The 26986-nt window shown below is 33.7% G+C and overlaps 5 protein-coding genes across 5 annotated transcripts; 2 read left to right on the forward strand and 3 right to left on the reverse strand.

Annotated features, from left to right (window-relative positions):
* Positions 1–189: 189 nt before the first annotated feature.
* On the reverse strand, positions 190–4227 carry LOC107368433 (uncharacterized). Its single transcript, XM_089270253.1, has one exon. The coding sequence runs from the start codon at positions 2510–2512 to the stop codon at positions 1109–1111; it is 1404 nt and encodes a 467-aa protein (XP_089126379.1). The 5' UTR covers positions 2513–4227; the 3' UTR covers positions 190–1108.
* Positions 4228–5087: 860 nt separating this feature from the next.
* Positions 5088–7714, reverse strand: LOC107368254 (uncharacterized). The gene has a single exon (XM_015936046.3). It carries the CDS (start codon positions 7519–7521, stop codon positions 5779–5781), a length of 1743 nt encoding a protein of 580 aa, XP_015791532.1. The 5' UTR covers positions 7522–7714; the 3' UTR covers positions 5088–5778.
* Positions 7715–8166: 452 nt separating this feature from the next.
* Sf3b1 (splicing factor 3b subunit 1) lies at positions 8167–12695 on the forward strand. Its single transcript, XM_015936045.3, has 2 exons — positions 8167–8354; positions 8477–12695. The coding sequence occupies exons 1-2, from the start codon at positions 8327–8329 to the stop codon at positions 12355–12357; spliced, it is 3909 nt and encodes a 1302-aa protein (XP_015791531.2). The 5' UTR covers positions 8167–8326; the 3' UTR covers positions 12358–12695.
* Positions 12696–13560: 865 nt separating this feature from the next.
* Positions 13561–19904, forward strand: gek (serine/threonine-protein kinase gek). Its single transcript, XM_015936044.3, has 7 exons — positions 13561–14709; positions 14821–17561; positions 17655–18204; positions 18292–18399; positions 18475–18896; positions 18989–19082; positions 19158–19904. The coding sequence occupies exons 1-7, from the start codon at positions 13983–13985 to the stop codon at positions 19277–19279; spliced, it is 4764 nt and encodes a 1587-aa protein (XP_015791530.2). The 5' UTR covers positions 13561–13982; the 3' UTR covers positions 19280–19904.
* LOC107368255 (acyl-coenzyme A diphosphatase NUDT19-like) lies at positions 19874–22191 on the reverse strand. Its single transcript, XM_015936047.3, has 4 exons — positions 22027–22191; positions 20848–21792; positions 20556–20763; positions 19874–20481 (listed from the first exon to the last, which is right to left on the reverse strand). The coding sequence occupies exons 2-4, from the start codon at positions 21529–21531 to the stop codon at positions 20282–20284; spliced, it is 1092 nt and encodes a 363-aa protein (XP_015791533.2). The 5' UTR covers positions 21532–21792; positions 22027–22191; the 3' UTR covers positions 19874–20281.
* Positions 22192–26986: the final 4795 nt, after the last annotated feature.

Here is a 26986-nt window from a genome sequence, read left to right on the forward strand (position 1 = left end):
TTCATTTAATCAATATTTGACTCTTAAATCACATCGGAACATTGAGGGCAAATCCAAGCAAAAGCAAAATCTTAATCCTTATGACAAGACATTGAGATTTGATACAAGCATTTAGGCCAACTATTAAAATTAGATTCCTTGATCAACTACGGATTAGTTCTGGTTCGGATTATTAATAAAACTTCAGACTTTTGATGGTTTGGTATTAAAGCTTTATTCAGTCATTTCTGTTTCATTTTAGGTTGAAAGGAAAAGTTCATTATTTTAATAAAGTTGAATTAGATTTGAATCAGACTCTAGCCATGAAGGGCATTGCTATTAATATAATAGATTGGTAACAAAGATGTCTCGACAACTGGAGGACAATTGGTGTTGTATTTGATTAACAATGGGATAATCAAATTTTCTTGATACACTTTCCATCTGATACAATTACCTTTTTATGTTGATTGGGAACATACAGTCTAATGAAGATGAGTAAATCTTAAATGAATGTATAATCAACTTTGTTGGCATAAGGATCCAAGTTACACTAATTAGATTGAGCTAAGGTCGAAGGTCCATGAATTCATTAACTCGCATTGAAAGTCAATTAAATGATGATTAAACAATTTGTGATTAACCAGAGCATCAGTTGAGATGGTAAATAATGAACTAAATTTTTGAAAATTACCTCTAATTGAGGCAAACTAGCCAATTGATATTTTATCAACCAATCACTCAATCATCAACTTAATTTGGTTAGCAAAAAGTCGTCTCATTGAATTAGACAAACTTGAGTGGCAAGATTATGATAGCAATTTGATTTATGTTTATGTCGTCGCTTTTTTGTTATTAAATCAACCAACTCTTTTTGATAGTTAATTTGAAGAGCAAAAAATGAATGAAAATCAATTTTAAAAATGATTGCATTGAAAAATACTCAACAGATACTCTGAATGATCATATGTTTTTGTATGAATTCACAAAAAAAATGTAGTTTAACCAGAATGTTGATTTGTTTTTACTGTTAAATTTAAGCAAGTCGTGCAAGAATAGAGTGATTATAAGATTATAAGATTATCATTGTATAAAAAGATCGGAATTAAGTTGATAATGTCAGGTAAGATCAGACATCAGTGAAGCAGGTTTCCTCCAAAATAAGATCATCCTTGTTGGTTAATCGAGATTTAATTGTATCACTTTTCTTTTGAGCTCTAAGTATCGATTTTTTAAGAAGGGCATTAATGGCTGGAGTTAATAATGGTTTAGGTAAACAGTTTCTCATGACAACTTTGATTCCCTGATAACCAACTCGAGCCGCGGTTCCATCCAAAGAGACCGGTGCTTCCAGAGTAGTCATTTTATAAAGATATTTGGTAAAGCCTCGGGTCGATAAAATGGGAATGATGGCTTTGATTGCTTGGATGATTGCCGTACTCATTTGACTTGCCTGGTTGGTTGGGTAACGGTTAATTGCTGGTTTGAATTCACTTTCAAGAAGGCGACCACATAAAGCTCGAGTTCCAGGTAAATCAGATTCATCCAGGATATTGAATCTATCGTCGAGACCTAAAAGGTAACCAACACATCGCCAAAAATGAATTAAACCAACAAGGTCTTGAGAGTTTTCTGGGAAACCAACTTGTTTAGGGTGTAAAATGATTAGTCCAATGAATCCAAATTGGGTTAAAGCCATGTCGTATTGTGATAAATAAATTTGCCTGTCATTTGAATAATGGTCATTAGAATGATAATTTTTCCCTGATCGCGGTGGGTTCATGCGTGAGGCGACATTTGAGTGCATCCGACGAACAGTTATTAACGATTTATGAGCTGCATCATTTTGATTCCAAATATCTCCTTCATACCATGTGATTACATGGCTCAATGTACCCAAATAGCGTGTAAATATATCACCAAGTGTTCGGGATTTACCGGTAGCAAGGAGGGTGGCAAGGATGGAGGGAATGTGAACAACCATTGACAATCCTGATAGATGACTGAAAAGGACCGAGGAAAGGTGATTACGTCCGACTTGTCTACCAAGATCAAATAATTCACGGTTAAACCAATCTGGTACAATACTTGGACTTGATCCATTGTCTCCAGGCAATCGGGATCCACGAATCTTCAAATCTGTTAACCGTAAAGTTAAAGGGTCTTCCTTGATTACCTCATCAGAAATGTTAAGACTTTGGTCGGTGGGAAATGACAATGAAACTGGTGGTTGTTGGTATTCTTGTGGCTGATATTGTTGCTGCTGTTGGTAGTGGTGCTGTTGCTGTGGTGGCTGTGGGGACGGTGAGGGTGAAGGTGATGCTGGAGGTAGTGATGATGATGGTGAAGGTAGAGGTGATTTTTGACATGATTGTGTTGGTGTGATTGTCCTTATGGTTACCGGTGACAATTGACTCGGTGTGTGGGATGGTGATGTTGAAGTTGTTATAATTGTTATTGTCTCTGGTGGGGTTTCATCTGCAACTGGTAATACACTTGTAGGTTCATCACTTTTAGGTTGTTGGTCACTCATTGCCAGTTCAATGGCTTAAATAATTTACACTAAAATAATACAGTTAATTAATTGGTTTGTCTATTGGAAATGGAAAGATTAACTCTGAAAATTAGTTGGAACAGGCCGATGGAGGCTATCTAGAGTATTGGTTTTAAATGTAATGTTAAATAAGAAGATGAAATTTAAACAGTTTCTACCTTTTTTAATATCTCATTGGATGTTTAATTCAGGAAGAAATCCACCAAATAAACTGACCTGATGCCTGTTTATTCGGACTTCGGGGTCGACTCCGGGTTTAATCCCGTCAAACTGGTTAGTGAACAGGATAAGTGACCTGACATAAGTAGCCGTGCCCCTTGATTAGCTTCAATTGGGTTTTGAGTGAGAATGTACAAGTTGATCTGAGTTATTATTAGGGTTAACCAGAATTGAAAAAAATATATTATATAAAGGGTAACCATGGTTAATCAATAACTAAATTCATAGTAACCTTGATTAGTAAAATTAAACTTGCATTTTGACCCCAATTGACGTAAGATTGAATAGTGTTTCAAAATGTATTCAAAAGTGCTAAATTATCTTTCAACAACTTAAATGAAAAATGAGACAATTAACAAACAATCAAACAATTTTAAGCTCCAAAATCCAATCAACATAACAAGCTACATTAATGGTCAGGCCTAAGTTAACTTTACTTGTGAGGATGGCCAGTTACAACAGCTTAAGTCACCGTCTACCCCTTGCTAGGTGTTAGGCCTACCCATAGGCACTAGACTTTCTCCAGTTTAGATGGGAATCCATCAGGAAGGGAGGATTGAATAGTTCAGGGGCTCAACTCTGACCCTTTTTAGGAAACTCAACTACTGCATAACAACATTGAGTTACCAGTTTTAAATTTCATTCCCATCGAGTTATCATTATAAACTGATCGATCAATGAGATTCTACTAATTACAATTAGTTTTCAGATGTTGAAACATTGATTCAAGTCAACATATTCAATGTAAAATATTGATTATCAGTTAAAAAGTTAAAATAATCAATCAATCATTCAACATATTAAAAAAAGTTCCCTGCATAATGACTCTCGCCAATTTTGCTTATTTAATGGCTGTATCTGGTAGATTGTAATCTTACACCAAATAAATGGATTTAATAAATCACTTATAATCAATAAAAACAATCAACTTACAGCTTACATAATAGCTAAGATTTTAATGATTAAATATGATGTTTAACTGTAATTAAGCTAAGCGAGTTTACACTTTTCATCTCAAGAGTACGCAAGTAATGAATTTGAGGTTGCCCGAAAAAAAATAAAGCCTCATAATCTAAATAAGTCATAAATAACGGTCTAAATCGATGTATTAATAAGATAACTAATATAAATTATAATCACTCTTAAAGGTTAACATAATATTATTGAATATCCTTAGGTCTTTAATAGCTTGAAGGTGATTAAATCTGCACATCAGCATATAAGTAGTTAATACAGTAGCCAAAGTAACAATTAAAACAGTTAATTCCAGCAGATATTTTCATCATTTTTTATTCACAATTTGTAATAATTAACAAGACATTAAAACCGACTTTTTAATCCGTTTGGGTTCGTCTGATTGTTGCTTCAACTTGAACGTTGATTCCCTGTTGAACTAAATTGTAATGAAAGCCAAAAATTACATTTTATCGCCTTATGAGTCCAATTATTATTCATTGTTAACATGTGTTTTCATTTTTGTGTAACTGGCTGATGGCAGGAAAAGCGGTCAATTTGAACGTTCACATTTTATTTAGTTTTTATTATTAATTATTGTTAATCTTAATCAAACATTTATTGATGGCAAATATATTTATCGATTATATAATTAAAAGGTTATGCTGTGCTTGATTGTAAAAAGATGTCTCCTTAATAAGTAATTACAGTTTAATCGGATTGACTTGTCGAGCCTTTTTCCCAATATTTTAAATGCACTTAAATTGCTCATTGCTGTTAGTTTTTAGAGTAATTTGCTCGTTTTTGGACAACCTTTAAACACTTTTTAAATTGCTAAAACCAAATCAAATCTGTTTCTACTTTTTTTATGGGATTGAACCTAATTATACTGGCCTTGGTAGAGGGCAAAAAAGAGCTGGCTTGGAGCAATTAAATTGCTGTTGAGGTAAAAAGCCATAAGCATTGAGAATCAACATAAAGAAATCAAATTTCTCTAGCAAATCAACTTGAGGTTAAGTTAAAAATAACCTAACCATTTACAGATGGTTATAACCAACAAGATTTAAGGCAACCTTTTGAAATACAAATTGACACTAAATTGTTTAAAACATCAACAATTCATTTGTATCACCTTCATCCGGTTCTTTTCATCATTACAATTGTATTTCTACAATGAATGTATTGTGATTAGTGATGAATCTTTTTAATGCTTTTTTTAGAAAGAACAATTTGTTTATTATCTTGTTAATCACTCTTTACATTGAGCTGCTTTCATCACCATCTTGTTGATTTCTCATTGGAGGAAATTAAGATGTGTGATGTGTACATCATTATAATTGGTCATTTTTTATGTTAATTACAAGCATTTCAATCGCTTCAATTTGTTTAATCTTTGGAAATATTTATTGGAAAAAAGGCCTTGTTAGTCCCTGTTATGTGGGACAGAAATAGGGGAAATCGATGAGAAGATAGTTTACATAGAGTTCAAATTGTAGAAATTTGATTTTTTTTTCACAAGTTTTTCTTGGCGAATCTCACTTTTTCTTTTTCTCCAACACAAATAAAATCAATCATCACTATAATTAGAGCTATTAATATGTATGTATATAAGTTACAGGTGTATAAATTGATTAATCAATATGTATAATAATTAATCAGTTCCTAGTGATTTGATTCATGCTGGGAAGGAAAAAAAAGTGAAAGAGTAATTGAGTCAAACATAGCAAAGCAAAGCTCAGGTAAAAATTATGAGAAAATTGATAGCTGTTCTTGTATTTTTGTAAGCCTGGCTTGAATATAACTTTTCTTCTTGGTTTCATTTCTTGATCTGTGCTAAAGTTCGCATGTATCAAGGATAAGAATGAATAGGAAAGGGATAAAGTATTAACGGTATAGTTACACACCAATGAAGTGGACACAATAGAGGAAAAAGGAAAAGAGATAAAAGCGAAGAAAGAAGGAGCTAGAAAAAGAAATATAGAGAAAGAATGAGAGTGAGGGAGAGAGAGATGGGATGAATTGGAAAGGGGGAATAATTGAAAGAAACTTTCGAGTCCAAAGGATTTGTTATATCAAAGGGTACTTGTTGACCTAGGATCACTTAAATATGCGCTAGAGGTTTCAGATTGTAGCGAATTATCGTCAGTATCAAAATTTAAAACTAATAATTTGGTTTCTTCAGTACCATTCCTTGAACCGACGGCACACACTAATTTCGTATGAGAGGCTCGGATTCTCCATACAACTCCGCCGGAGCCACCACTAGAAAGTGAAACTAGATTACGAATAAACTCTCCAGTCTGAAGGTCCCATAGTTTAACTGTTCCATCATCACTTGAAGTAATCACAAATTTAGAATTAAATTGAAGACATGTAACCGCACTTTGATGTTTATTTTCTCCAGCAAGAGTTTGTAAGCATTCGCCAGTGTTAATATCCCAAACTTTAACAGTAGAATCAGCATTACCCGAAACTAGCACATTTCCCCGAAGCTGCATTCCGCTGGTCAAAGATTGATGACCTGTTAAGCAATGCCTAGATGAACCAGTGCTAGCGGACCAAACACGTATAGAAGTATCTAATGACCCGGAGACAATATTTTCTCCATCAAATTGAAGTGAATAAACTCTATTAGAGTGACCTTCTAAGGTGTGAAGACAGGTTTCTGTTTGAGCATCCCATACTTTAACAAGATAATCATAGGCACCGGAGACTACAATTTTACCATTGAACTGAACACATCTAACAGCAGCGCAATGTCCAACTAGAACATGGCAACAATTTCCCGTGTTAATATCCCAAACTCGCAGAGTTGTGTCTCGGCTTCCAGAGACAACTTGATCACCATGTAAAGCCATGCATCTGACTGTAGAAGTGTGACCATAAAGAGTGTGCTTACACTTTCCACTGAGGGCATCCCAAACCTTAAGAGTCCTATCAGTTGACCCTGAGATCACAATGTTGTGCGGAGAAAGCTGAGATGACCAAACACCTCCTGTATGACCAGTAAGCGTACGCAGGCATTTGCCAGTAATACTAGACCAAACTTTCAAAGTGTTATCATCACTTCCACTTACAATCAGGTTAGATTCAGGATTGAATTGTAAACAAGTAATTACATGATCATCATGACCTTTGAGATGTAATATTTCTTTAAGCATTTTATGCTTGACCTTTGGCTCTTGTGACTGCTGAGATTGTTGGGACTGCTGTTGCTGTTGCTCTGTACTGAGGTCATTCGGAAAACGTCCATATCTCCAATTATATTCTATCGTTTTTTGTTTCAGATAACCTTTCTTATATTCTGATCGTATAAAGGGTATACTATTTGAACCATCACTTAATGTACTATAATCACAGCTGGATGATGAACCATTGAACCCATAAGCACCACTTAATAATTCTCCGTCATCCAATAAACCTTCTTCTTGACATTTTTCTCTCCAAAGTAAATTATCTTCACACAATATCCTCCAGGTACGACAGGTTTGAGCAGCTCTTAACAAATCTTTAGGCTCTAAAAAATGCAATACATAAAGAGCCAGTTCTTTAGGTAACAGGCTTATGAAATCTCGCTGAAGTTGTGGTTCTATTAATGAATAAAGATGCCGTATTTGTCCGGCATCACAGATATCACTTGAAATTAAAGACTCTAGAGCAGTTAAACGTTCTTTATTTGACCATGAATCGAATAAATTCAACCATTGGCCAAGTTTATTTGGTTTTTCTTGTTCACTAATCCCATCATTGTCATCAGGAGTTAGCTGGATTTCATCTGGAGAAATATCACTTTTTCTTTTCTTCTGAGACAACATTAAGACCCAGTCTAATGCAAAAATTCACCTATTCGAAATATTTATAATAAATAAACACAACTAGTACGAAAATTAAAAGAGGCTGTCTAAATTTTTACAAAAAAATTACACAAAATGACAAAACAAAGCAATTTATACGATTCAGGATTTGTTAAGAGCCTTAAACACTTTTGACGCTATATACGCAGATGCAAAGCGTTTCTAATTTCTCCAATTCACCAATAGATGACTCTTATAGCAGCTCAATAATCTTCTTTCACTTACAATTGTAATTAAAATAAAACATTTATTAATCAATAAAATTCAATAAACGATTGAAAATCTGAAATCCATTCCTCTGAATTTTTAATGTAAAACCAATGTTACAGGTTCACCAATATCAATAATTAATTGAGTTGAGAAAATTTCGAAGCTCAAGAACAATGTTTCTTTGTCAAGAAAAGAAATTATAATTTTGATCATTAAGAAATGATTCTGATGATTATTGAAATTATTTTGATAATCAATCTTTATTGCTTAAAAGTGATATTAACATTAATTAAACGATTAATTTAAAAATTATTTAAGTTTCCATTTTAAATTAACATTTCATTGGCGCGTATATGCTATTTACACTGCTTCTGCTATTTCCACGAATCCAATTTCACATTTCTTTCTGTTTAATTTACTCACTGTCTTAATTTATATCTCTTCACAATTATTGGTTATCTAATTAATCATTTCAATTTTCATTAATTTGTGGGTTATTAAGCACTTTTAAAGTACTTCTGATTAAGTCAATGGTGTAATCAATACAACAATCATAATGGATGAACCGGCAAAAACTCATGAAGGTATGTCAATCTTTTCAATTTACAATGCATAGTATTTTTAAATCACATCAATGTTTGCATTTATTTTTATTTAAATCTAATTTTTTGCTGTTCTTCCTTTCAATTTTTATTTAAAATTACAGAGATAGAGGCTAAGATCAGGGAGATTCAATCTCGTAAATCAAATTTAGCCAAATCTTCTAATGGAGATGGAGAGATCAGTAGTGATGATAGAGTTCCTTTCAGTGCCTCTTCAGGTGTTATGGATAAAGACATTTATGGAAGCGTTCGTGACAAATTTAGTGGCTATGTAGACTCTATTGCAGCAAATGATGAACTTGGGGATGATGATGATGATTACGAATTAGCAGAAAATGGTTCATTTGCAAAAAATCAAGTTGTGGCTCCAAAACAATTTTTTGAAGAAGTTGTTGATAAAGATCATGATCCTCTAGCTGGTAGAAGGGTTCCTAGGGTTGCTGATCGAGAAGATGAATACAGAGCTAGGCATCGTAAGCTCATGATATCACCTCCTCGTATCGATCCATTTGAGGAAGGTGGGAAAACTCCTGATCCAAAATCAAGAACCTATCAAGTTATTATGAGGGAGCAATTGTCAAAAGAGGAGCAAGAATTGAAGAAAAAGATCGGAGAAAAACCTAAAACTGATGAAGCAAAATCCGACAGCGAAAATAAAGCAACTCGAAGACGTAGATGGGATCAACCTGCAACAACCGATGAGCCACCAGCTAAGAAATCCGTGGACTTGCATGAAGCACAAACACCTGCAGCCCCTAATAGATGGGACGAGACTCCCGGTAGAATCGGAAGAGGAGATGCAACTCCTGGTCAGGCAATTTGGGATCCAACTCCATCACACACAGGTACTACACCGATGACTCCAGGCCATGAAACACCATCAACTAAAGCTAGTAGAAGAAATCGATGGGATGAAACTCCCAAAACTGAGCGCCTAGAGACTCCGAGTTTGGTTTCTGGATGGGCCGAGACTCCACGTACAGACCGTGGTGGTGATCTTGCATCAGAAACACCTACTCCAGGTGCATCTAAGCGCCGATCTCGTTGGGATGAAACTCCAGCAGGTGCTACTGGAGCTGCAACACCTTCAACTCCTTCAATGATGACTCCAATGACTCCAATCACACCAAGTGGAGCTACCCCTATTGGTATTAAAGCCATGGCTATGGCTACTCCATCACCAGGACAGCTTCTGATGACACCTGAACAAATGCAAGCTTTTAGATGGGAGCGAGAAATCGATGAAAGAAACAGGCCTATATCAGATGATGAACTAGACACATTATTCCCGCCAGGATACAAGGTTTTACCTCCACCTGCGGGCTACCAACCAATTCGAACTCCGGCTCGTAAACTAACTGCGACTCCAACACCAATGTCTGGTATTTCGTCTGAAAGATTCTTCTTCCAAAAAGAAGAGACAACAAAAATAATGGACATGGAACCAAAGGGTCAAAACTTACCTCCATTGAAACCTGAAGATATTCAATATTTCGATAAACTTTTATCAGAAGTAGATGAAGAATCTTTGAGTCCTGATGAACAAAAGGAGCGTAAAATAATGAAATTATTGCTTAAAATTAAAAATGGAACACCTCCTATGAGGAAATCAGCTTTGAGACAAATAACTGATAAAGCCAGAGAATTCGGAGCTGGACCACTATTCAATCAAATTTTACCACTTCTCATGTCACCCACTTTAGAAGATCAAGAAAGACATCTATTAGTCAAAGTTATTGATCGTATCTTGTATAAACTTGACGATTTAGTTCGCCCGTATGTTCATAAAATTCTTGTAGTCATTGAACCTCTTCTAATTGATGAAGATTACTACGCTCGTGTTGAAGGTCGAGAAATTATTTCTAATCTTGCTAAAGCTGCTGGTTTAGCTACCATGATTTCAACTATGCGACCTGATATCGATAACGTTGATGAATATGTCAGAAATACAACAGCCCGAGCTTTCGCAGTGGTTGCTTCTGCTCTTGGTATCCCTTCATTATTACCTTTCCTCAAAGCTGTATGTAAAAGTAAAAAGTCATGGCAAGCTCGTCACACTGGTATCAAAATTGTTCAACAAATTGCCATACTCATGGGATGTGCTATTCTTCCTCATCTAAAAAGTTTAGTTGAAATTATCGAGCATGGATTAGTTGATGAGCAACAAAAAGTTAGAACCATAACTGCTTTAGCATTAGCAGCTTTAGCAGAAGCAGCAACACCTTATGGTATCGAATCATTTGATTCAGTTCTCAAACCTTTATGGAAAGGTATTCGTACTCATCGTGGTAAAGGTTTAGCTGCATTCCTTAAAGCTATCGGTTATCTTATACCTCTCATGGACCCTGAATACGCCAATTACTATACAAGAGAAGTTATGGTTATTCTGATTCGTGAATTTTCGTCTCCAGATGAGGAAATGAAAAAAATTGTACTAAAAGTAGTCAAACAATGTTGTGCCACTGATGGTGTTGAACCTCAATACATTAAAAATGATGTTTTACCCGATTTCTTCAAACATTTCTGGAACCATCGGATGGCCCTTGATCGACGAAACTATAAACAATTAGTCGATACAACTGTAGAAATAGCAAATAAAGTGGACGCTTCTGAAATAATTCGTCGAATTGTGGATGATTTGAAAGACGAGAATGAAGCTTATCGTAAAATGGTCATGGAAACGATAGAAAAAATCATGGCAGCTCAAGGAGCGGCTCAAATAGACTCAAAACTAGAAGAACAATTAATTGATGGTATACTTTACGCTTTCCAAGAACAAACAACTGAAGATATGATAATGTTAAACGGGTTTGGTACAATTGTGAACGCATTAGGAAAAAGGGTGAAACCATATCTTCCTCAAATTTGTGGTACTATTTTATGGAGATTAAACAACAAATCAGCCAAAGTTCGTCAACAAGCAGCTGATCTTATTTCAAAAATTGCCGTTGTAATGAAAACTTGTGGTGAAGAAAAGCTGATGGGTCACTTAGGTGTCGTTCTTTATGAATATTTAGGAGAAGAATACCCTGAAGTTCTTGGTAGCATTCTTGGTGCTCTCAAAGCAATTGTAAATGTAATTGGAATGCACAAAATGACTCCACCAATTAAAGATCTATTACCAAGACTAACGCCCATTTTAAAGAATAGGCATGAAAAAGTTCAAGAAAACTGTATCGATCTAGTTGGACGTATTGCTGATAGAGGAGCCGAATATGTTTCAGCTAGAGAATGGATGCGAATTTGTTTTGAACTATTAGAACTTTTGAAAGCTCATAAAAAAGCCATTAGACGAGCTACTGTTAATACATTTGGTTACATTGCTAAAGCTATTGGTCCACACGATGTTTTGGCAACCCTTTTAAATAATTTAAGAGTCCAAGAGAGGCAAAATCGTGTTTGTACAACTGTTGCCATTGCCATTGTTGCAGAAACTTGTGCACCATTTACCGTTTTACCAGCATTAATGAACGAATACAGAATTCCAGAATTGAATGTGCAAAATGGTGTTCTCAAATCATTATCTTTTCTTTTTGAATACATCGGTGAAATGGGCAAAGATTACATTTACGCAGTCACCCCTCTTCTCGAAGATGCCTTGATGGACCGAGATCTTGTTCATCGTCAAACAGCATGTTCCGTTGTTCAACACATGGCTCTTGGAGTTTACGGATTTGGGTGTGAAGACGCACTAACCCACTTATTGAATTATGTCTGGCCCAACATCTTTGAAACATCTCCTCATCTCGTTCAAGCCTTTATGGGAGCAGTTGAAGGAATTCGTGTTTCACTCGGACCAATCAAAATGTTACAATATGTTCTCCAAGGTCTATTCCATCCAGCCCGTAAAGTTCGCGATGTTTATTGGAAAGTTTATAATACCCTTTATATTGGAGCTCAAGATGCTCTGGTAGCTGCTTATCCACGAGTCCCTAACGATGAAAAAAACACTTATGTTCGATATGAATTGGACTACATACTGTAACATGAAATTATCTATCATTGCTGAACGAAAACTCAAAAGAAAAACATGAAAAGCTTTCAATTTTGAATAATTCATTCATCTGAGGCTTATTGTTCACTAAATCTGCATCACATCACTCTTAGTATCCATAAGTTATTCATGATTCATACCTCTTCAGATTATCTCTTTATTTACTTATTTCTTCCTTTCTATGAGAGGATAGCTTGTATATGTGTCTAAAATAATTAACTAAACAACATTTAAACATCTTCATCAGCTACGCACCAAAACGGATTGGTTAATTCATTTTTTTCTCAACATGCAGTTAAAATCTACAAATAAATGAAATTTAAGTTTCAGATTTTCTTGAGAATTGTTTTCAATCTTCTTTTTTCGCTTAAAAATCTGGAGAAAACAACATTTTCCAGCTAACCGATAATTTAATTTAAGATTGAAGCGTTTTCAAGTGAAAAGGAAAAACCGATTAAAAAAATCTGATTTAGTAAAAATGGCGTGAAAAAAGGATCAATTGTTAAGTTATTAGGTTAACTACAGAAAAAACTTCCTGTTCAATGAAAATGATCATCTGAATAGATCAATACTGATTTCTTTAGCTTATCACGAACTTGAAGTAATATCAATTATCTCAGGTTTTCCATCATAATACCAAGTCGAATGATTATAGAATTATAACAATTCTGTTCAAATATAAAATGAAAACAAAATCATTAAGTTAACAAAAATTATGCAAGAATCATCAAGTTATTCACTATTAAACTGTTTTCATGGGATGACTTGTAAAAGGTAAAATAATAATTCAAATTGTATTGTGTTTATTGAGACGAATGCGTTTAATTTTAAATGATTGACAATGAAATTATTTACAATTTGAACAAAATAAAATGAAAAAGAGAGAGAAGGAGAAAGAGGAAGAGAGATAGAGGTTAGTTTAAGAGTTACATCTCCTTCAATTCAAGGAGATAAAGATAAAGTGTTTGTGTTAATTAGATGATTACATTGATGTTTGACTAAACTCATAAATAACGAATGTTTAATTTAATTGATTCTGAAGGAAAAACGAGAACAGACTCGATTAACGATAGAATCACTTTCCTTCCCTTTCTGTTATGACAATTAACGGAGTGCTCAATCTGCAATGGAGTAACAGTCCCTTACTCTCTTCTATTTTTCTCCTTTTCACTCTTGTTAACTCAAATCCTTTTCATTTTTTTGAATCAAAATCCATCATGTTTTGATTATTTTGGTGAAAGATAATTTGTATGGCTTGAAATCGCCATCAGTGATCCTCCTTTCTTTTTTCTATCCTTATTATCTTTAGTATTATCATCATCATCTTTAATTTCATCTTCATCATCAGCATCATCAACAAATATTTGCCAATCAATTTTGTTTTCACAAATACAGTCAATTTCATTCCTTTTTCCACCATGGGTCTTTTTTTCTCTCTCTCACTTTCTCTTCCTTTTTCACTTACCTTTCAGTGTGTGGGCTCTTGCCCTTAAATTTTCATTTATTTTGTTGTTAATCACTTTATACTAAAAAAAGAGAATAAGTTTATAGTCATAATAGGTCTCTTTTTTCTGTCACCACCCGTTTAATGTATCATCATTGTATAAACCATCATCATGTCTTCAGCCAGTTCACCTGAGGTTAACAAAGAAGGATTTAATAATAATTTGACCAATAACCATATCTTCAACAAAATGTCAGCACAAGAGTCACAAAATCATTTCATCAAAGGACTTCGCCACCATCAGCAGTTACAATCTTTGTCACAAACTCCAACTATTAGTTTGGAAAAAAGGTTCACAGAGTTACAAACCCTTTTGTCAATGGGACCGACACTTTTTGATGGGAAATCGATCAATTGTGAGCTTCTATTTGACGTTCTCATTGCTGTTTATTATGAGTGTCAGCGTTTAGTTGCAACTACTCGTAGTAAAGAACAGCAAAAATTTTGTGAGTCAATTAAACCCTTTCTTGATAGACTGAAAGAGCTTCAACTCAAGGCGTCTGATTTCGAGACAATCAAAATAATTGGAAGAGGTGCCTTTGGTAAAGTTGCTTTAGTTCGAGGAAAAGATGATGGTAATGTTTACGCAATGAAAACTCTGAATAAATTAGAAATGTTGAAAAGAGCAGAAACAGCTTGTTACCGGGAGGAAAGGGATGTTTTGCTCCATGGATCGGAAGCCTGGTTCACAAAGCTTCATTATGCTTTCCAAGATGAAACAAATCTTTACTTAATCATGGATTATTACTGTGGCGGAGATCTGCTCACCCTTTTATCAAAATATGATGAGAACTTTCCAGAGGATATGTCACGATTTTACACTGCTCAGATAGTCTTAGGTAAATCATTTTTATCTTTTATACCAAAATTCGCTATTTTATAGGTATAATCTGTATGTTTTGTTAATTATCTACTTTTTGTTTATCTTACTCTTCTATTCACATTTTTAGCTCTTTCCTATCTACATGATATGGGTTACATTCATCGTGATGTTAAGCCTGATAACATTTTAATAGATTCACATGGTCACATCCGCTTAGCTGACTTCGGCTCATGCACCAAAGTTTCACAAATACGTAGCAATGGTAATTGTACAATTGCTGTTGGTACACCAGATTATATTTCACCTGAAATCCTTAAAGCTATGGAAGGTAACCGCAATTCAGGTTTACTTTACTCTTTTGAGGTTGATTGGTGGTCATTAGGAGTGGTTATATTCGAGTCATTGTATGGTGAAACCCCATTCTATGCGGAATCACTTATTCAAACTTATTCAAATATAATGGATCACAAACACTGTTTTAAATTTCCAGTTAACGCGCAAGTAACTGATGAAGCAAAAGATCTCATTTCTAACCTGATCTGTGATCAGAGTTACCGTTTCAAGCGATTAGAACAGTTTAAAGCTCACTCTTGGTTTAATGGAATTGAGTGGGATCGTCTCCGTGAAATGAAACCACCTTATCAGCCTAAAGTAGCAGGCCCTGAAGATACTTCAAATTTCGATATTGACGATTCAGCGCCACCGACAAATAATAAATTTGATAACTTAATCGCCCCCACTACCAAAGATTCTCTGCTTAATGTTCATCTTCCATTTGTTGGATTTACTTGTACTTTCAATGCAAGTAAGAGTAGGTCACAATCTGAACAAAATGGAAGCAAAGTAACATCACCACGTAGTCCGAAATCTAATTATGCCGTTTGTGTTGTAGATGCATCTGATTCAACAAACTTGTCAAGTAAAAATATTGACACAAATGCATATGCTAAACTCGAGAATGAACTTTGGGTAGCTCGACATGAATGGAGTGAGTTATCTGTTAAGTTAAATGAGCTGAGGAAAGAAAAGAACTCCATTTCTTCGCGACTTCGTGGTAAAGAAGAAGAACTGGATCAAAGTTTGGAAAAAATAGCCGAATTACGGCAGCAGCTAAGAAATTCTGAGAGGATCAAAAGACAACAGTTAGAGGACATGATAGTGATTCAAAATGAGCTTGAAAAGGAAAAGCAATTACGTCAGGAAATGCAAATTGAAACAAAAGAATCGGAAGCCAAGTTAGCTCATTTGGAAAAACAACTGTCAAGTATTGAAAACCAAGAACAAACTGGTGGATCAAATATGTCTAATGGCCCAAGTGAAAAAGAGAAATACTATCTTGCTCAAATTGCAGATTTAGAACAAGAAGTTCTTCGTCTTAAAGGTGAATTAGATGAGCGAATAGCCTCTATGGTGCATCAGCATCATATTGAAGAACTTGAACAACAGGTATTGCAATTACAACAACAACAACCTCATTGGGAGAGGCAGATAAGTGAAATTATTGATTGGGTTGGAAATGAAAAAGAAGCACGGAATTATTTACAACAAATGGCTGCTACCATGACTAAAGAATTAGAATTACTTAAACATCAACATCAACTACAACAAATTCAGCAACAGAATGCCAATCAACGTGCCATTGAAACATCAAATTCTAACAACGATACTGGACACAGTTCAAGTGTTCATGCATATGCTCCAAAGGAGCCAGTCAACTCTAATTATACAACATGGCAAGAAAGGAGATCAGCCAGAGTTGATAAACAAGAGCTATTGCAACTCCAGTTCGAATTAGCTAATGAAATCGAAGACAAACAAAGAGTACAAGAAGAATTGACTAAAGCGCAGAAAGAAATTGCTCTGCTCAATGGAGACTTAGCTGAGCTACGAATAGAAGTTGCTAAACTTAAAAATCAACAAACTAACAAACGATTGAGCAATGATTCCTCCTCCATGCTGTTCGGATCTTCTGTCAATTCCAGACGCATTTCAGCTGGTAAAATGATGGAGGAAATCGAAATGCAACTTGGTAGAATTGGAATGAATTCACCTATTGGAGGTTCGGACACAAGCGACATCGAGTCTGAAGATGTTTCGCCCTCATCATCAGCTGACACTCGATCAAGATCTAAAGCTGGTTCAATCGGGCCTCCAATGATGTTATCACAATCTAGTTTCCAAAGTAAACAACAACATTCATTCATCGTGCGAACATTTGTTGCTCCTTTAAAATGTTTCCATTGCACTTCTTTGATGATTGGTTTAATTCGACAAGGTCTTATTTGTGAAACTTGTGGATTCGTTAGCCATATCGCTTGTGCTTCTCAAGGTATACAATTGTGTCCCTGTGATGACACAAGTCAAAGACCTCAAGGAATTGACCCGTCAAGAGGAATCGGTACAGCTTATGAAGGCTATGTTAAAATACCCAAAGCTCGTGGTGGTGTTCGTAAAGGCTGGATTAGAATGTTTGTTGTAGTCTGTGATTTCAAGCTTTTCCTCTACGATCTGTACTGTAGTAGTGACAGTAATTACCCTTCGGGTTCGCATGGCAGTGGTTCTGGATCTGGAGGAGATGGGTCACAAAGTGGTCCAACAGTAACTCCACCAGTTTCAGTCAATACAGTAATAGACATGAGGGATGAAAGATTCTGTATAAGTGGTGTTCAAGAGAGCGATGTTATTCACGCAAATAAAAAAGACATACCGTGTATATTTAGGATAACTACGTCAATGGTTTCTAATAAAGTTGATCAAAATTTTACACAGTTGATGCTAACTGACAAAGAGATCGAGAAAAATAGATGGATTGATGCTCTTCACGAATTACATCGAATTATCAGACGAAACAAACTCTGTAATAGAAATGTAAGTGTAAAAATTAATTTTCAATCTTTAAACTATTTTTCATCATTTAAACGAAATCTTAATTTAAATATGCTTTTAATTTTTCATTTATAGCCGCTCAAAGCTCATACTGTCCTTAATTCTTACCAAATATCTGCTCTTCGACATCATAATGATATCAATAGCTGTTGTGTCATCGATGAAACTCGACTTCTCATTGGATGTGACGATTGTCTTCTTTGCTGTGACTTGGATATTTGTACTTGTCGTCGTTTAACCAATTCTAAAAGAATTGTTCAATGTCATTATTCACCAAATGACCAGTTGGTAATTGTTTTGGCTGGTAAACAAAAACATATCAAACTAATACCAATTCGAGGCCTTGACAATGATGGAATTGAATGGATTAAAATACCTGAAACCAAAGGGGCAAATCTTTTCGCAGTTGCCAATCTTCCCACCACTACTTATGTTTGTGTTGCCATTAAAAAGACACTATTAATTTATGAGATTACCCGTAAAAGAGTCCGTTATAACCTTTGGAAAGAAATTCAATTACCTCTAATGATACAAACCCTTTCAATTGTGGACAACATGGTTTCTATTGGTACTAAATCTAGTTTTGTTGTTTATCAAATTAATAATCGTGAACAACCTCCTTTATGTAAGTAGCAATTTAAATTTTTAGTTCATTTGACAATATGGGTTTTTTAATAATCACCTTTTGCTATTAATGTAATTTTTTATTTAGATATGGTTAATCAAGAATGTCAAGAGCTGTCTTTCTTAATTCAAAATCCTATTGATGCTCTACTTTCAAGACAAATCAATCAAGATGAATGGATTCTGGTTTTTGCTCGTAAGTATTTTTCTTATTTACTTTGTTTCCCTATCTGTGAGTTATTTAATTTATTTGTTTTTCTTTTGTTAATAGCATACGGAGTTTATGTAGATTCCTGTGGAAAGCGAACTCGAGCTATTGAACTTCAATTTCCATCTCAACCTAACTATGTTGCTACCCTGGAAACTGAAATAAATAACAAGAATGTCCAATTATTGTTAGCTTTTGCCTCAACTCATATTAATGTTTTCGATCTTGAAACAACTGAATGGATTCAAACAATCAACCTCAAAGCTACCAAACCTCTACAGCAACATGGTAAAGGTTATCTTCTTGGTCTCACAAATGCCAATGATTTTCCAATGCTTGTTCAATTTGTTCCAACAATGAATGGTTCACAATGGTTGCTACAATCAAAAGGTGATGATAGTAAACCTTTCTTAGTCAGTGGGTCTACTGTGGCCCAGCGAATTATACAAACGGCTTCAGGAGTCACTAGTGATTTACCCAAAAAGGTTAGTGCAGTTCTTTTGACCAACCATCAATTATTTACTCAAATTTTCAATTTAAATCATCTTTTGTAATACAATTCAATTTATTTTTACAGAACTCAAGATTACCAATCAGTGGGCCATCTGACTTTAGCCATATATCTCATCTTGGACCTGGTGAAGGTCCTTTTAGTTCGAAAATAATTGACCGTAAGTTGAATTTTCACCTTTTTTATAATTAGTATCATCTATTAATTTGTTTTTATCTTTTCTTTTCTCTTATAGTAACTTCAAGCAATATTGCCTCTAATCAACCAAAAAGCATGATAAATCGCGACAGTAGTGGACCTTCTCGTCGAGATTCTACCTCTAGTAGCCAGTCATCAGTCAGCCCATATAAATTTTAGCAATCTTTTTATAATTATTGTACATCTGGTTTATTTATTAATTTCTTTTCATTGATTTGTACATTACAAATTTCTCAAAAATACACAACTCATCCTGTAAGCAAACAAAAGAGAAGTGGGCTGATTATCAAGACAAATTACAATATTAAATACTAAGAGATACGAAAAGAGGAGCAGAAAATATGAGTCAGGATCAAATCTATCTTCAATCCAGTTAAAACTCCGTTCAATCAATAATTCTAAAATTCTAAGACGGAGAAAGATTTTAAGACATTGTGAAATCCTTTTATTACTTCTATATCTTTCCCGCCCTAAGTTTTCAATCAAGCCTTCCATCCTTTTTTCTCCAATCAAGAAAAAGTGATATTAACTTATTGAAATCACCTCTAAATGGCTTATAAAGAACTCAATTGCGCCTTAAATATCTTTTTTTCTGTTTAATTTAATCAGACCATTTATCATTTTCCTTTGATCGACTAATGTTCATAACTTTTGACTTTCAATGATTAGTGAAGTGATTATCAATAATATCTAAATTTATCAAATGTTTTCTGCTTTGGTTAATATTTTTTATTGTAGATTTTAGAACCGATATTAAAATAGAAAAAAGCAGGTTTGACTTTTATTAGCATTTCTTTAACTACTTTTTGATTGTCAAGTAATAATCTCCAATACAGATCTTTGATTTCTTCAAAGAAATACCGCAAAATTTCATAAACATGAATCATCTTCCATTTTTCAAGAATCAAGCAATTCATGGAAAATTCAAATCTTTCTTTATAATTAAAACTTGCAGTGAATTAATGGCTCAACACTGCTCATTCTTCCAGGAGAAAGAATTTGTAAATGTAATTTCAATTAGATGCAAAAAATACGATTAAGATTTCAGGGCTCCATTGCGAGATGATGAACCGCATACGTTTCTTGATAAAAAATTGTCATTTATTCAACTAATGGCCCCGGTTTTATTCCAGGATTGTTTCATTTGATTTAACGGGCTAGTTAAAGAGATGATTGTAAAATCGCTGAAGGAAATGTTAAAGGTGAAATTTGGCCACAGTTTAGTTTAATGTTACAAAAAGCTCGCAAAACTTTCTGTTTGAATTCGATACGATTAAGATGGCTCACAAGACTCCGGGCTTGTTCTAAGGTTGGCATTGACCTGATGCTTGTTTTAATGTCTAGTCCGTACGAATCGTCTCCTGTAAAAAGATTGATTATATTAAATGAGTGCTTTGTTTGAGAATTGTAAAAATTGAGTAAAATATGTTTTTACCAGGTAAGAAAAATACGGAGCCATCTGCATAACCTTTTATCAATGGAATCCATCGTTCAACTCCATCCGATTCACGTTTAAAAACAAAGTCTTTCAGTTCATGAAATTCTTTAAAATTACTTAAGCGGGATAATTCATAGACTTGTGGTGGAGCCAAAAATGCTTTCTGTTGCTTTTGCAGGTCTAGGAGTTCATTTGGAGTATACCACTATCAAGAAAAAAATATGAAATAATTGTTATTACATTGTATCTAGAATATTGTGAATTTAAATAAAAATGTTTAAATTTTTACCTCAATCGTTGCCACTTCTTTCTGATCAGAGTCAGTTTCGGGTTTGTTTGAAGTACAGTAAATGTAAAACATTGTATCAAATCGTCGGTGTCCTAAAGCATTTGGTGTTAACCAGTTCGACCATTCATAGAGATCCCATATGTTTGGAGCTATTTTCATTTCTAAACAGAATTGGATGAAATCGTTTGCGTTTTCTCTCACTTTAGACCTCCAATTTTCAACTGATATGGCATCGAGTTGGATAGAATTAGATGAATTATGAGCAAGAAGAACACCAGTTTCTTCGAAAGTTTCACGGATGGCACAAATACGAAGTCCAATATCTGAAGGTAGCACATTGTCTTTTGACGATGAAGATGAGGAAAACTGTTGTTGAGCTGCTAATTTGGTTTGACACTCGGTGATTATTGGTGTTCGAGGACCATTAATCCGTTTGACAACTGAATTTACATGCGATTCACTGAAACCAGCTTGATTAAACACTTTCCACCATTCAGGTGAGAAATCAGAGGTCTCTAGATGTCCACCTGGAAAAACGAAAGCTGAACCAAGAAACGATGCTTTGTCACTTCTTTTGGTCATCAACAGATTAAACGATTGTGATAATGACGATGACAAGGATGACGGTGATGAGGTATTTTCAACAACAATTATAAGGGACGCTGCTTCTTTCCATGAATCCATAATTTTGAGTTGAGTTGACTAGCTTTTTGCGTGTGTTACACCAATGTTAATGTTACTTTTGATACTCTCAATCGTTTCACTGAATAAGTTTAGATGATTTTCTAGAAATTTAGATCGCGTGTTCAAATAAACCAATTGGTGGAATGAAAGTAGTCCATTGGTTAAGATGATGAAGCAGTAGATGTTGTTTACAAAACGATATTGCACAAGTAAAAGTATCAATAATATTAATAAACTGTAAAACGGTTCACTCGTTTGTCTCTAATGGTTCACAAGCAGCAAGAATGGTGTATAAAAAAAGACATCATCACCAACAAGTTAAGAAGTAGGTTAACATGTTTATCAAGGTACATTTTGGGTATTCACATCATGAAATCAGCACGATTGAAATAAGGAGGGAACAAGAAGAAAAAAAATAAGGAGGAAAGTTAATAACATAAAGACTAACATAACATTAAGAAGACAACTTGATTCTTCTCTCTCTTTCTCCTTTACCTCTTTGTTTGACTCAGAGTTTGTCCATTGAATTAAATTTAGGTTCTTTTGGTTGCTATTTTCACCAATAAGCTTATTTTGACACGTTGAACCTTCTTCCGATAATTGAATTTACACTAAATCACAATAAGAATAAAGCAATTAACACTGGCCACTCAATGAAAAATGATTAAACAACTGGAAACAATAATCTTCTGTATCAAGGACAAGACAAAATAATGGCGGACTCTGACTAATATTTTCCCACAATTTCAGGTTTATCTTTTCAACTATTTATTTTTACCCGTTAACCAATTATTAGAGTACAACTTGACTATAAGTTAATTTTATTTCTTTTACCTTCTCGTTGAGCTCTTTTGACGTAATAATTGTACTTTGTTTGTTAACAATTGATGATGGTTACTGGTTTAAGGATAAATTGGCAATCAATACATTTCAGATCAGTCAAGGTTGTTGGTGTGTTGTTGTTCATGTAACCATGTCACTTTCAATAGTTGGCACCAATTTAAAAAGGTTGAGGTAAAAATGAAATTAAATCAAATCGCAAATAATAACAACAATATGAATAGATAAATAACTCTATTTTTCCCCTATTTACAACAGTAAAAGTATACAAAAGTGATGTTATAGTTTTACAGTTTACTGTCAGGTTACAATTTTACCTGAAATAACATTTTCACTGAACTTGCCATTTTAATGTTTACAAACCTTGATTATAACTTGCAGTTGAACTTGTTATTAGTCTTACTATTAATCGTTTACTTATTCAATAATCAAATCTAAATTTACAGTAATATTAGGCAATATTTCATATTTCAGGTTCACTTCAAACCAGAATTTAGAAGGTTATCAGATTTATTAATATGTTGATGAATAATCTTGTTTTTCATTTAGGTATTGTCCTGTAGCAATTAAATACTGTCTCACGTATTTAAAGTGAATTAAGCTAATAATTATGAAAAACCTAAAAATACAAGTTTTTCGGGGATTCTCGTTTCACTGTATTTACCGAATTGGACGAAAAATGCTTAAAAGAACAAAACTTAGATTCAAGGATGAATTGTTAATAATAGATAATTACAATTAATGTTACATTGTTTTGTTTTCGGTAGATTGAGATGAAATCAGCACCATTTGAAGATGAGACCCTAGAGGGAATCAAGTATCAATCAGGATATTTTTCATCGAATGGCCTGCAACACGTAATTTTGTGAAATAATAAGTATATCATTTGCATCAGGGATGAATGAAAGTTCCCCTGACAAATGCCATTGTTTCTGTCGAATCATTTGTATGTCAATTTGTTTTACAACTTTAATAAACCGAGTCCTCTCGACGGAGCTTCAAAGCTAACCCATAAGTGGAAGCCTTCAATAGATGCAAGTAGTTCTTTTTGGGTTGTTACTAAAAAGACACAATTAACACAATTATCACATTAATCAACATATTGAAACAAATGCCAAAAACCGGTAAGAATTAATTTCTTATAAATTAAGACTATGGTTAATGAGGACATTAAAACTGAATCCATTTGTGCTATTTGAAAGTTTCTCTCATGAAAAGTTTTCGAGAAAATCAAGTTGAAAGTTGAAAGTTGAAACTTCGATCGCTTTTTGTACAGTTATTCAAATAGATCTTTTCATAAAACTCATTTTAATGATGAAACTTTTAATGGTCAATCAGAAAATGTACTTATTTTGATAAGTAGAATTTTTCTTTTTCTGGAAAACAGATAAGTTCGATTTGTAGTTGAATCGACCGCATTCTATGACCATAAGGGTTAGAGGGTTCAAACTTATTATTTGTTGATGAAAGTTGTCGGTAAATATCATGGAATAAATACTTTTAGTAATTGAATAACAGTTTTCTTGATTTTGGCCATTGTCATTAAAACTATGAGCCTCGATATTTCGAGAATGGCATCTTCTAAAGTCATCATTCCTCCACCAATTCAATGCTTTACTAATTAATGATTCAATACAATTCAATAATTTGCCATGAGCGCATTTGGATTACGATATTTGGGTTTTAAATGTACGAGAAACAACTTATTTAGCAAAGTAAACTCATCTCAACCCATTTCTTGCTAAATAAACCAATTTTCTGGTTAAAGTTGCAACTGAAATGCAAAAAGTAATGCCAAAGTCTCGAAAATTTAAGTTAAGAGTTGAGAATTGGTGGGATTTGTAGGGAAATAAAAACTGGAACCATTGGTACTATTAAATAATTCATTAGATGGACAGTTTACTAGAAAATCGAGGTCAAAGTTGAAACTTCGATCGCATTTTGTGCAGCTATGAGAACAGATTTTTTAATCAAACTAATTTTCCCCGGCTAAATTTCAATGGTGAATCAGAAAATGCATTTTATTTCATTATATAATATTTTGTTTTCTTGTAAAACAGATAAGTTCGATTTTCATGTAAACCGATCGTTTTCTGTGATCGTAAGGTTTAGAGAGCTGAAACTTATTATGGGTCCATAAAAATTATTTGTACATATCATTGTGTTAATACTTTTTTCAATTAATCTACGATTCTCTTGATTTTAGCCATTTGTCCAAAAACTTTGATCCTCGATATTTAGAGAATGGCATTCCCTACAATCATAATTCTTTCACCAATTTAATGCTTTACTAATTAATGATTCAATACAATTCAATGATTTGCCATGAGCTCATTTGAATTACGATATTTGCGTTTTAAATGCACGAGAAACAACTTATTTAGCAAAGTAAACTCATCTAAACCCATTTCTTGCTAAATAAACCAATTTTCTGGTTAAAGTTGCAAATGAAATGCAAAAAGTAATGCCAAAGTCTCGAAAATTGAGGCCAAGAGTTGAGAATTGGCGGGATTTGTAAAGAAATAAAAACTGTAACTATTGGTACTAATAAGTAATTCATTGAACGGACGGTTTACTAGAAAATCGAGGTCAAAGTTGAAACTTCGATCGCATTTTGTGCAGCAATGGAAGCAGATTTTTTCATCAAACTTATTCCACTAGTTAAACTTCTGATGAAAAACCAGAAAATGGTCTTATTTTGAAAAATAAAATTTTCATTTTCTGTAAAACAGATCAAGTTCAATTTTCAGTTAAACCGACTTGATGCTGTGATCTTAAGAGTTAGCGAGCTGAAACTTATCATTTGTCCATAAAAATTGTTACCACACATCATGGATAGAATACCTTTGTCAATTTTTCAATTGATCGCTTGATTTTAGCCATTGGTCCAAAAACTTTGAGCCTCGATATTTTGGGAATGACATCACATACATTCACTTTTCTTTCATCAAACATTAGATTTCATTATGAGCTATAATGTATTGAAATATAAAATCATTTAAGATCCTTCAACAAAAGTTCTTGCATTGTATTACTTATGTCGTCAGATTTGAAATTTGATTAATAAAGATCTTATGTGACAGAATGATCTTCATTATTAAATGATCTAACTCCGATTTTATTCGGTATTAAGTAATATGCAGTTATAGTCCATAATGAAATCTAATGTTTGGGGAAGAAAAGGTGATTGTATGTGATGCCATTCTCAAAATATCGAGGCTCAAAGTTTTTGGACCAATGGCTAAAATTAAGAGAACTTTAGATTAATTGAAAAAAGTATTCACTCAATGATGTATACAGATAATTTTTATGTACCCATAATAAGTTTCAGCTCTCTAAACCTTACGATCACAGAAAACGATCGGTTTACATGAAAATCGAACTTATCTGTTTTACAAGAAAACAAAATATTATATAATGAAATAAAATGCATTTTCTGATTCACCATTGAAATTTAGCCGGGGAAAATTAGTTTGATTAAAAAATCTGTTCCCATAGCTGCACAAAATGCGCCCGAAGTTTCAACTTTGACCTCAATTTTCTAGTAAACTGTCGATCCAATGAATTACTTATTAGTACCAATAGTTACAGTTTTTATTTTCCTACAAATCCCACCAATTCTCAGCTCTTAGCTTAAATGTTCGAGACTTTGGCATTACTTTTTGCATTTCATTTGCAACTTTAACCAGAAAATTGGTTTATTTAGCAAGAAATGGGTTTAGATGAGTTTACTTTGATAAATAAGTTGTTTCTCGTGCATTTAAAACCCAAATATCGTAATCCAAATGCGCTCATGGAAAATTATTGAGTTGTATTGAATCATTAATTAGTAAAGCATTAAATTGGTGAAGGAATGATGACTGTAGAAGATGCCATTCTCGAAATATCGAGGCTCAAAGTTTTAATGCCAATGGCCAAAATGAAGATAAGTGTTGTTAAATTGTATTAAGTATTTTATCCACGATAGTTATCGACAACTTTTATCAACAAATACTAAGTTTAAGCTCTCTAACTCTCATGGTCACAGAATGTGGTCGATCCAACTGCAAATCGAACTTATCTGTTTTACAAAAAAAGAAAAATTCTATTTCTCAAAATGAGTACATTTTCTGTTTGATCATTAAAAGTTTCATCAGTAAAATGAGTTTCATGAAAAGATCTATTTGCATAACTGTACAAAAAGCGATCGAACTTTCAACTTTCAACTTATAATAATTTTCTCGAAAACTTTTCATGAGAGCAATTTTCAAATGACACGAATGGATTCAGTTATTATGTCCTCATTAACTAACAGAGTCCCAATTTATAAGAAGTTAATTTTCACCTGTTTTTGCCCATTTGTTTCAATATGTTCATTGTTGTGATAATTTTGTCTTTTTAGTAACAAACTTCGTTTTTTTGTCCATCAAGGACGAGACTTCAAAGGATCCAATAAATTTAACAATTTAACGATTAAACAAAGATTTACAACGTAAGAAAAGTTTATTCATGAGTTTTTGCATGGTGAAAGTTACTTTTATTATTATATATTTTTAACTTTCGATTGGCAAGTTGAATGCAAGTTTATCCTTCTATCCATTTTAAACATCAAATAAATAAAAATTTCAACTATTTT

This window comes from Tetranychus urticae, chromosome 1, assembly GCF_039701765.1.
Source record: "Tetranychus urticae isolate SD_2017Ah chromosome 1, NJAU_TeUrti_SD_1.0, whole genome shotgun sequence".
Classification (NCBI taxonomy): Eukaryota; Metazoa; Arthropoda; class Arachnida; order Trombidiformes; family Tetranychidae; genus Tetranychus; species Tetranychus urticae.

Excerpts from the sequence above, each read along its gene's own strand:
- LOC107368254 (XM_015936046.3), bottom strand. The coding sequence starts at position 7,521 with ATGTTGTCTCAGAAGAAAAGAAAAAGTGATATTTCTCCAGATGAAATC.
- Sf3b1 (XM_015936045.3), top strand. The coding sequence starts at position 8,327 with ATGGATGAACCGGCAAAAACTCATGAAG. Across the intron at positions 8,355-8,476 it reads ACCGGCAAAAACTCATGAAG|AGATAGAGGCTAAGATCAGG; the intron begins GTATGTCAATCT and ends TTAAAATTACAG.
- gek (XM_015936044.3), top strand. The coding sequence starts at position 13,983 with ATGTCTTCAGCCAGTTCACCTGAGGTTAACAAAGAAGGATTTAATAAT. Across the intron at positions 18,205-18,291 it reads TCGTGAACAACCTCCTTTAT|ATATGGTTAATCAAGAATGT; the intron begins GTAAGTAGCAAT and ends TTTTTTATTTAG. Across the intron at positions 18,897-18,988 it reads CTAGTGATTTACCCAAAAAG|AACTCAAGATTACCAATCAG; the intron begins GTTAGTGCAGTT and ends TTATTTTTACAG.
- LOC107368433 (XM_089270253.1), bottom strand. The coding sequence starts at position 2,512 with ATGAGTGACCAACAACCTAAAAGTGATGAACCTACAAGTGTATTACCA.
- LOC107368255 (XM_015936047.3), bottom strand. The coding sequence starts at position 21,531 with ATGGATTCATGGAAAGAAGCAGCGTCCCTTATAATTGTTGTTGAAAAT. Across the intron at positions 20,764-20,847 it reads AAGAAGTGGCAACGATTGAG|TGGTATACTCCAAATGAACT; the intron begins GTAAAAATTTAA and ends TTTTCTTGATAG. Across the intron at positions 20,482-20,555 it reads CTCCGTATTTTTCTTACCTG|GAGACGATTCGTACGGACTA; the intron begins GTAAAAACATAT and ends ATCTTTTTACAG.